The 11,290-nt window shown below is 39.4% G+C and overlaps 1 protein-coding gene across 1 annotated transcript; it reads left to right on the top strand.

The window, feature by feature from the left end:
- Positions 1 to 2,737: 2,737 nt before the first annotated feature.
- On the top strand, positions 2,738 to 5,891 carry LOC143862270 (C3H4 type zinc finger protein (DUF23)). Its single transcript, XM_077373278.1, has 2 exons — positions 2,738 to 3,045; positions 4,114 to 5,891. Exons 1-2 carry the CDS (start codon positions 2,922 to 2,924, stop codon positions 5,697 to 5,699), a joined length of 1,710 nt encoding a protein of 569 aa, XP_077229393.1. The 5' UTR covers positions 2,738 to 2,921; the 3' UTR covers positions 5,700 to 5,891.
- Positions 5,892 to 11,290: the final 5,399 nt, after the last annotated feature.

Here is an 11,290-nt window from a genome sequence, read left to right as displayed (position 1 = left end):
CTGATGAAAAGATCCTCCTGATCATTTCCCACCTCTTAACTTGAATAGATAAATTATGAAAAACATTAAATCAAGGAGCAAGTAAGGTAAAATATTCCTTCCTCCAAAATAATATCATCTCTAGATCTTTTTAAAAACTTTTTGTAGAAAAAATTGGTGGAAAATTTTGCAATACCAAACCAACACGGATCACCACAAAAAAATCAATACAATTGTGGGGTCTACTGACCTAGACAGTTCCCAAGTGCATCATCCATCTATGCATGATCAAGCGGTTGACAATGATTGATTGCATAGAGTGGAGAAAATTTCATTAGCCCGAATCGATTTTAAGTCCAAAATCGATTATTGGACTCAAACTTGGGTTTAATTTTAAGTCAGATAATCAGTTTGGACTCAAACTCCATTATCAAAATCCAAAACGAACAAGGCCTTCATCTTGGATTTTGAGTCCAAGATTATTATTGGGCTCAAATTTACATTTTATTTTTATTTCGGTGATTAGTTTTGGACTAAAAATCCAAAACGAAACGGGTCAAAATCTCCTAACAATTTGAGTTATAGAGTTGGGGCTCTAAAATTAATATTGTTGGTGACCACATTTCACATAAGCTATTAGCGAGTATTGATTATAACATAGGTGTTTGTCCCCATGGCACTTAGAAAAAATTCAATTCTTTGCCCTTGTCTTACCCATGTTTCTCATGTTCTAGGTTCTGCACATGTCTGTCATGTAAGGAAAAACTTAGCGACTGCCATTGCGACTTTCAAGCAAGAGTAAGGTGTTGCTGCCCTGCCTGCATCTACCATTGATGTCGTTGCCACTGTCATACCAGAGTCCATGATTGTTTCACTCATCACAACAAATTTCACCGAAGAATGTTTTCGATATAACTACATACAGTATGTACTTACAATAATATATACTTTGAATGGCATTATTGTTCACATGCATGTACTTTGTATAATGTTTCCTAAGAAGGTATTCTCTCATATCTTATATCACTGGATTTTTGTATTTAGCATTAGAAATAAGAGAGTATAAATTATCAACAGTAGAACAATATTGGTTCCTAGTATACACAATAAGATATAAGAGATTATAAAGTTAGGTAAATGATATCAATGTTGCAATGTTTTGATATTTCCACTCAAGTTTCTTGTCTTTTAGTGTTTAAAGGGCCGTCAAAAAATTATTACAGTTCCCAAAAAGCCCTCCCAAGCTCTTTAAATACTAAAAGACAAGAAACTTATAAGCAAATATCAAAACATTGCAGCGCTCATATCATTTCCCAAAACTTATGGAGCATTACTTATTAGAGCCCCATCTTTAATTAATTTTGGACTCCAAACCAATTCTCAAATTTGTGTTTTATTTTTAGTCTAATAATTAGTTTTTGTACATTCACACCTTCCATTCGGATCTAGGACGCTCTATCATATTAAATGGCTGCATCTAGATCATGATCCAAAAAAATTTATCCAATTTTTGTACATTGTGATCTAGGCCGCTCTATCACATTTTTGTGTCGGCATCTAAGCCACAATACAAAATCATCTCAGACCTTCAAATCTGGATCCAAAGGACACATTCGGATTCCGCTCCTCCGTCCAAATCCTACCCATTGAAGCTCGGATCCCAAGGACCTTCAGATCTAGATCCAAAGGACACATTCGGATTCTGCTCCTCCGTCCAAATCCTGCCCATTGAAGCTCGGATCCCAAGGATCCATCTGAACGTCCAGACCCATTGACACCCTTACAAGAAAGCAGAGTAATAAATCCATAGGATGATCCCAACCGTCCGATCTATAGAGGTTTCCATAATGTGATTCCCTCTTTAGATCAGAGGGTTAGAATCATCCTATGGAAATGATTTTTGGGGCCTATTAACTTCTTTTTGGATCATCCAATGGTGTGGGTAGACCTGGCAAACGCGACCCGTGCCCGCGGGTCGACCCGACCCACCCGCAAATTTGCGGGCACGGGTCTGAGTTTTAGTGACCCGTCAAAACTTACCCGCGGGTGACCCAACCCACAAAAACACAGGTTGGGTCGGGTCAACCCGCGGGCACCCGTGGGTCATTTGGCTTTTTAAGGATGGTGATTTTGTTATGCTAATCTATTTTTTAAGGGTTTGATGCCTGAATAGGTTATGGCTGGCACCATAGAATATAAATAGGTTGTGGCTGGCACCATAGGTTGATCCTAACCCTCCGATCTGAATGTTATAGGGTTGATCACTTGATCCTAACCCTCTATAGATTGGAGGGTTAGGATCAACCTATTGAAATGATTTTTGGGGCACAACCTATTTAGGCTGTGGGCCATCTAATGGACGGTTTCGATCATCCCACGGTGCGGGCTATGCCGCCCTCATCAAAATCCAGTGATAACATTTCCCAAAATAAACGACTATTCGAATTTGCGGGTGACCCGCGGGTTGACCCGGCCCACCCGCCGGCAGCGCGGGTCACCTAAATTCTAACCCGCAAAAATGCGGGTCATTTCCTGACCCGACCCGTGTGACCCGCACCCGCATCACCCGCGGGTTGACCCGGCCCAGCCCACCCGTTTGCCAGGTCTAGGTTTTGGCCAGTAAAGTCCATTTTGAAAATACGGGGGTGAATTCATCCTAGAATGGGGTGAATTTTATCACTGCCCTCACTAAAATTGGGTTGTTTTTATCTTTTCGAGAGATTCTAACTTAATCGCCGCATATAAGCCGACATGGCCGGGCTCTTAAGAGAGAGAGAGAGAGGGGACCCCTCTTTTTACACCCTAAAAATACCAATAGCCATGCCCCTCTAACCTCTCCTTCTCCAAAAAAAAAAAACGAAACCCAATCGAGAAAATCACATGAATTTGCAGAAAAAAGTCATTTTTCTGCAAATCTTGGTTCCTAGTTTTCTATTACAGTCATGAAGCTTCGTAGAAAACGAGATCTTGTGTCATGGAACAGATTCTTTTGGTGCACAATCGCTGTTTCCTTATCTTTTGTGATCTTCTCAACCTTCACCTTCTCTACTCTTCGGTTTCTGGGAGGTAAGTTAAATCTAAAACAATAATACCCTTTTCTTTTTTCTTTTTTTGTTTCTCTTGAAATTTAATTAATCTAGATCTTTGATCTCACGTTTCTTATCTCCAAATCTGAGATTTTTTGGGGAGAACAACTAATTTTATCATCTATTTCATTGTATTTCTATATTATTTCTGGGGTTCTGTTTGTAAAACTAACTGATTCGTGGGTTCTCGTCAAGGTTTTAAATTTCGGTTTCGGAATGAGTTTCGGTCCTCACCCAAACCCAAATTTCAGCCCAAATTTCGAAACTTCAGTTGAAATCGATCGAAATCCAATATCTTAATATTTTCTCCCGTCCAAAATTCCAGCCCTACATTTCGCTAATTTCAGCTGCAATTTCGGAATAATATTAAATAATGAATAAAAAAACATATTTTTTTTATCTTATCCTTAAATTTCGGCCCGAAATTTCAGGAAAACGAAAGATCTAAATTTTGTAACGTTTCAATTTAACCCAATTTCGATTTCGTCCTCGAAATTCTGTCATTTAAAACCTTGGTTCTCGTTAGAATTAAAATTTCTTTTGCATTTCAATTGTATCAAAATATGTTACTTTTTTCTATCAGATGTGTAATTTAAGAAGAGTTTTGCTAAGCATCATTTAATGAACCTGGGGATCATGAAATCATACATACTTTCATGAAAAAAATCTCAAAACAGGTGTAAAAGTATAAAAGTACGTGTAAAAATCATATTCCAATGGCCATTAAATGATGCTTAACGGAACCCATTTAAAAATCCTATATCTTCTTCTTCTTCTTCTTCTTTCTGTTAGGTTTTTTCATACCCAAATCTGGTTTTTCCTTAAGGCACTGTTCACTTGTTTTCCCGGGAAGGAAAAGAAAAGGTTTCCTGAGAACCTGGCAAAAGGAAAAGAAATTCCGAGAAACTGTGCTGGAGGAAAAAGCTTCCCGATAAACTGCTTGCCCATCTTATTTTTTTATTTTTTACCTTTTCAATTTTCTATTTATCTCTACTAATATTTCATTTTTTTTTATTTTTCATTTTTTGTTCTGATTTTAATTTGACAGTTTCGTTTCGGCCGGTTCTGATTTCCTCCTGGCAAAATCCAGCCTTAAACGCCGTTACCGGAGAATATTCTGTTAACCGGAGAATATTCCGTCCCCCCGAGGCTGAGATTCAGGAAACGGTCATTTTCCCAGACCAAGTCCTCATATTCCTAAAATACCCTTCAGCATCCACTCTATTTACAAAAGAGGACCTGCAGTGCGGATACTTCAATAGGAACTCATCACGAACCGAAATCAATCTCCCTCCGATCTCAATCGACGGGCAGGATGATCCCAAAATCCAGATCGTGCGGTGCCCACTCCAGCCACGTCGCTTATCCGTCTCCCTAGCCTGGGAAGGGCAAGATCGTCATTTGATGCGGGCCCCACCTCCCCGCCGATGGGATTCTCTCGTTTATGAAGCGTTAATCGACGGTGATAACACAACCGTTGTTTTCGTTAAGGGTTTAAATCTACGGCCAGAGAAGCTCACCGACAGATCTAGATTTGAATGCGTGTACGGCTGGGATTTCAGGACTTCAAGATTCTTATTAAGATCGGAGGTTCTCTCTGTGGCTCAAGAAATTGTACGTTGTAAGACCCCCCTAAGTTTATTAAAACACCCCCAAAAACTAACTTCTATTAAAGTCTCCGTAAGGGCAAAAGGAAAAGGGATATTTCCTTCCATAGCCCGACCCGGTTTCCGGCCCGGATCCGGATCCGACCCGATTCGAGCCCGTAGAAAACCGCACAAAATGTGTGTGTGCACCATGTTAAGAAACCAAGCTAGGTTTCTAAAAGAGTGGGTCATTTACCACCGTCGGATCGGCGTACAAAGATGGTTCATCTATGATAACAATAGTGATGACTCGATCGAGACCGTTGTCGAGTCGTTGGCCGAATCGGATTACAATGTGACTCGCCACATTTGGCCGTGGCTTAAGACCCAAGAGGCGGGTTTCGCACATTGTGCCCTAAGGGCTCGAAATTCTTGCGAATGGATCGGGTTTATAGATGTGGATGAGTTCTTGCACTTGCCGGACCCGGACCTCACATTGCATGACATTCTTCGGAACTATTCGGGTTTGCCATGGGTCGGGGAATTAAGGACTGCGTGTCATAGTTTTGGCCCGTCGGGCCTCCAGCGGGTTCCGTCACAAGGTGTAATGGTGGGGTACACTTGTAGAATGGTGAGCCCAGAGAGGCACAAGTCTATAGTGAGACCTGAGGCTTTGAATTCTACACTTGTGAATGTGGTGCACCATTTTCACCTCAAGGAAGGATTTGATTATGTGAATATTGGGAGGGGGGCGATGGTGATTAATCACTATAAGTATCAAGTTTGGGAAGTGTTTAAGGAGAAATTTTATAGGAGGGTTGCTACTTATGTGGCTGATTGGCAAGAGAAAGAGAATGTGGGGTCCAAGGATAGGGCGCCCGGGTTGGGTACAAAGGCGATCGAGCCGCCGAATTGGTCGGGCCGATTCTGCGAGATCACCGATACCGGGCTCAGGGATTGGGTGTTACAGTCATTCATGGAGCGCGGAACTGGCCTTCTTCCATGGCAAGAGAAGCCATTGACAGATACACAACATAAACAACAATGAGAAGAAAATTAGAGGAAGAGATGAAAGATTTGTCTATGTAAGATTGATTAGATTCCATTTTTTTTTTTAATTTTTATTTTGGGTTCTCCATTTGATTGAGATAGATAGAGAAATTGATTCTTTTGTAGATATAGACATTTATGTAATCATAGATACGAAGGATTGAATAGATATTTGAGAAGGTTTCTTTCAGCTTTGGCTTTGCAGTTCAGTTTGTAGATAAAGATAATAATATACTTAGCTTGATGCTCTTTAGAGAATATCTTGGCCTTTGGAAAAAGATGAATTCTGTGAGAGAAGTTCGACCTGGAAAGTGTCTAGTGAAGATAAAGATCTCTGCTTTGCTAAAAGATATTATTCTTATTCTTATCATCTTTTGTTTTATTATTTCTCTTTTGCAAACTTTTTATTAGATAACGAATGCAAGAACGTGGCTTATCTTCATGTTTGCATTAGGCTCGATTTTTCTGTGTATATTCCATTTTTATTTCCTTTTGTTTCGTCGGGTTAGTTGTAGAACAAACAAGGGTACTACTCAATAAATATATAAAATTAAATTCAATAATGAAGTTCGCATAATTTAAATTCAAATGTACTCCGGTAATTCCCGTTCGTTCCCCTAATTGAAATTATACTCTGTCCGTTCCTCTTAATTGAAATTAAACACAACCAATATTGCAAATTGAAATTAAACTCGGCCAATATTGGAAATAGAGTTCTCATATGGTGTAAGGTCTTACAACAATACGGTAGAGGTACCATCCTTGATATTTGATCCAACAGCAGCTCACTTTTTGAGAAGCTGTTGTTGGATCAAATATCAAGGGTGGTACCTCCACCTTACAAGGGCCTTATTGTTGTAAGGCCTTACACCATATCATTTCTAGTGAAGAAGATTTCTCTAGTGTCCGAGTTTCTTTATGACATTATACAAGCCATTTTCCAATGATTACTTAGGCCATGGTTATTGCATGATACAAGCCATTTTCCAAAGATTACTCAGGATTGGACTCAAAATCGATTCTCAAAATCCAAACCTAGCAGGGCCAGTAATCTGTGGAAAATGGCTTGGGCCTTTCGGGCTAATTACAAATAATGTTTTTGTTTGCCTACTAGTCGTTCTCATAAATATAAAAGAGCTTCTAACATCTTTGAAATTCGGTCTACTTCACCTTTTTCTAATGTATAACTTGTGTGGCAATGTTTCCTCTTGTAGGGGACTTTTGTCAAGGTCCCTAGTCATGCCAACTCTTATACAACCATTTTCTTTTAAAATTCCATCTATGCTGCTGATGTCTTTAGCTTTTCCTTTCTCCTTTTACATGCAGGAGACTATTAAAGGTGAAGGATAGCCATCAGCTAACCAATTCAGGTGGTCCCATTGGCACCGATTGGCCGAAACAGCGGGATCCACCTACGAAAAAAATGGACCCTAGCAATGCCTATGTGGGTCCCATCACAATATTTCCACCCACCCCTTTTTTCGAAATTAAAATAGGACAAATTCCTTAGCCATGGAGTGTGGTTAGGTATAGCTGTTGTCCCCAAGATTAAAAATATAGAAGGGTCGTGGAGGGCTGATTTGGTATGAGCTGTTGTTGGGTATATTTCTAATCAAACATAACTTTATTCTTTCTTTGTTCCATCTAATTAAACTTTTCGATAATACATCTGTACAATTCCATATGTAAGACTAGAGATTTTATATGGTGTGTGGACGTATAATCGGGAATTTTTCAAAAAGCAGTGTACGGCCCATATCATAGGATGATCCAAACCGTTTATTTGTTTGGCCACAAACCCACATCATAGGATGAGCCAAACCGTTTATTTGTTTGGTCACAACGTAAATAGGTTGTGCCCCAAGAATCATTTCCATAGGATGATCCTAACCCTGTGATCTATAGAGGGACTATACACATTGGAAACCTCTATAGAATGGAGGTTTAGGTTCATCCTGTGAAAATGAACTGGGGCACAACTTATTTAGGTTGTGGCCCAACAGATCATCCTAGGCCGAACTGTACTTTTTGAAAAAATACTGGACTATACGGCCACACAACATATAAAATGTTGTAAGACTCAATGTCCAATAGGCATTTGATGTCTATAAACTTTTGCATCATAACACCTCATACACACTTATATGTTGTAAGACTCAATGTCCAATAGGCCTTTGATGTCTATAAACTTTTGTATCATAACACCTCATACACACATGCGGACGTGCGGGGCCATGAGGGCATGCTAGTTGGCCCCAATCATGGATACAAACTTTGGATTCAGAAATAGTTTGGTTAGTCAATGGTATCATTATTCATCACTAGGTAGATAACTATTCCTTCAATTTTCAATGCAATAGCAGTGTTTCCACGAGGCTCCATTTGTTTCGGCGTAAACTGGGCTTAAAACACGGTTATTAACTCATGTAAGAGAGAGTCCTAATGGTCAATGGTGTCATTACTCATTAGTAGGTGAGGAATGATAAAATGAAGGGTGCCCTTGCAAAAACCAGCTATAAGTCGCCCCCATTGGTCATCCCTAACAAAGTGCATTTATAAGGGCACGGAAAACTATAAAACGGTGCAACAAACATAGCATTAAATGCACTTTATTAAGAATAACCAATAGGGAAGCCCTTGTAGATGATTTTTTGCAGGGCCTCGTTCAGTTTATCATTCCCCTTGATAGGTACATAACTATTCTTTCAATTTTCAATGCAATAGTAATGTTTAAAGAAGCAGAGCCTAAGCGAGTATTTCCATATGGAGATGCCTTTTGAATATAAAAATGATTGTTTAAAACGACCAATGGCGTATAAACAAGTAAAGGTAGGCCAGTGGTACGATTGAAGTACCACCCTTGATATTTGATCCAACATCAGCTTCTTAAAAAGTGAGTTGCTGTTAAGATTAAAAATCAAGGATGGGATGATGAGTACATGTTTATACGCCCATTCATCATATAAATTCTCCATCCTCACATAAGAGTTAAATTTCCACGCAAATGCCACCATTACAAAAGCCATCGCCCGAGGCCTCTTTGTTTGGCCAATGCAGTGTCAAATGAGAGTCCATATGTTGGAGGGGTGTAAATGATTAAATAACACCAACTCTAACAACTTAAGCTTTTGGAGTAATTTGTTATTTCACCTTGTACGAGCGCTATTGCCTTAAGGCAAGTCTTATGTTAAAAAACCCATTAACTCGTTCATATTAAAAATTCACGTGTACGGTCAATACAAAAATGGATCAACACGTGATCGGGGAGTGTTCAAGTAGTATAAATGATTAGATAACACCTACCCTAACAACTTAAGCGTTTGGAGTAATTGGTTTTTTAGTGAAAGGTAGCCCACCAGTCATAGGAAAATCTATCAAAAATGTATATTACATTTTGGATCAATTTTTTTAGTTGTTAAGTGGTCATCTTCGTTAGAAGGACTCTCATGTGATGCCGCATTCGATCGATGTTAGTTGCATCCAACCATTAGAGATAGAGAAATATTACCAAACATATTTATCCTCAAAGTAGGGGTATCATTTTGATGGAAGCCAAATTCGCCCGCCTCCCCACTAGTTCCTTCTCTTTATTTTTGCCTCCTTGCGCACTTGTCGCCATCAATCTCATTTTCATAAGAAAAACAGGTTCCCATCTTCCTAGTGATTCTTTATCTTTGAAAAACAGAAGATGGCATACCAACTGTTTGTCTTTTTCATTAAGGTATACCAACTTGCATCCATTCAAAGCATCTTAAACAGGCTCTTCAATTAGGAATCTTCCTATATCTTATAAGCAATTTCATAAAAGCAATTTTGCACCCCCAATTTTTCAGAAGAGAAGTGCTCACTCTTAATAATTAAATGAATAAGACAAATTCCACTATGAGGTGGCTAGTTTCTATTGAAAAGGAGGGGCCCTGAAATGGCTTTGTGCAAAGTTGCCTACACACTCCCTATTAATACTATATAAAAATATTGGGACATAGTATATATTTGTTAATATTGTTAAATAATAACTTAATTATGCTATTAACTTAAGATGAAGTCCGAAGATAGAGAGATTATTATCTTATCTAATATCAACTTAATTAAACATGGGTGAAAATTTTCCCCAATTTCAGGTTCATTCAGAGTTCAGATCTACGAAGATGTTGGAGGGAGATCTTCAATTCTAAAGATAATAAGGAAGTTTCTGAACCTTGGTGGTCCTCTCCTCATCGATAGGAGTGTCAACAGATCCACTTAGGATCGGATCCAGCCATGTCTTAGTCACTATATATCCATTCAAATCTCTTATCGGTCGGATTGGATTCGGAGTGTTCTTGGGATCCTACTTTCTATGTCATAGTTAGACCCGGCAAAATGGGACCTGTACCCGCGGGTGCACCCGGCCCGCAAGGTACGGGTACCAATTTCATTACCCACGAAAAAAAATACCCGTACCCGTGACCCACAGGTGGGTCTGGGTCGGGCATTGGTGCCCGTGGGTTACCCGCCATTCGGTTTTCAACTTTTTATTCTTAAGGCCTAAACACTAAACACTAAAAAATAGACTATCTGGGTGGGCCAACAAAACAAGTCAAAGCAATCAGACCATGTAACTGGTATCTTTGGTTGTACCAAAACAAACATTTGTTAAAGTAGATGAAAAATTGTATGATGAATGGGCGTATAAACATGTACTCATCATCCCATCCTTGATATTTGATCCAACAGCAGCTGACTTGTTAAGAAGCTGCTGTTGGATCAAATATCAAGGCTTGTACATCCATCGTACCACCTTTATGTGTTCATACACTCATTCATCATATAATTTCTTTTAATAAATATATATATATATATATATATATATATATATATAATTTCTTCTTTAAATTTGCCAGGTTACCCACGGGTATACCCGTACCCGCCCGGGTGGGTTCCGGGTTCATGAAAGGCTACCCGTACCTGCGCCGGTATTTCTTACCCGTACCCGCCCGGGTTACCTGTTTGCCAGGTCTAGTCATAATCACAATCCATTTCAATTCGGACCATTCATCAGAGTGTCCTAATAGGTCCTACTTACATTTTACACAGTTAAAATTCCCAAGAGAGCGCGAATGCAAGCGTGACCAGTAGCTGCGAGCATGAGCCGGTGACAACGCAGTGGGCTAGGGACTTGTCAATGTTTAGAGCACCAAGATAGGAGGGCAACTTGAGACTTGAGAGAGATGAATGAAAAAAATATTAAAATAAGAATCATTTGAAAATATGCATATGGCTTTTTTTACTTAAATACCCCTAAAATGTTACTTAGAGCTATAGAAAGTTAGAGGTTATTTTTGTAAAATAGTATAATACAGTCGGGTTGAGGATTGTCCTGCAGGCTTCTGTTGGTTGTCTGGATTCGATCGGTAATAATTTCATATTCTGTGATAGGGTCCTGAAATGTGTCCATGGTCTCGGCAAGTGTCTGTGCCCTGTCCGACTAAGTTCTGATTCGGATTGCCCATTAGACCATCTGGGTCCATTGACACCCCTACTCATCGAGGTTTCATAAAGTTTGGACTACTCGAGGCCAGCAGGCATAGGAAACCTCTTCTCTACTCT

The sequence above is a fragment of the Tasmannia lanceolata genome, unplaced genomic scaffold (genome assembly GCF_043159265.1).
Source record: "Tasmannia lanceolata isolate RefF3 unplaced genomic scaffold, GAP_Taslan_0.1 ptg000037l, whole genome shotgun sequence".
Taxonomy (NCBI): Eukaryota; Viridiplantae; Streptophyta; class Magnoliopsida; order Canellales; family Winteraceae; genus Tasmannia; species Tasmannia lanceolata.
The sequence above is the reverse complement of the archived record's forward strand: the minus strand, read 5'-3'. Positions and strand labels throughout refer to the sequence as shown.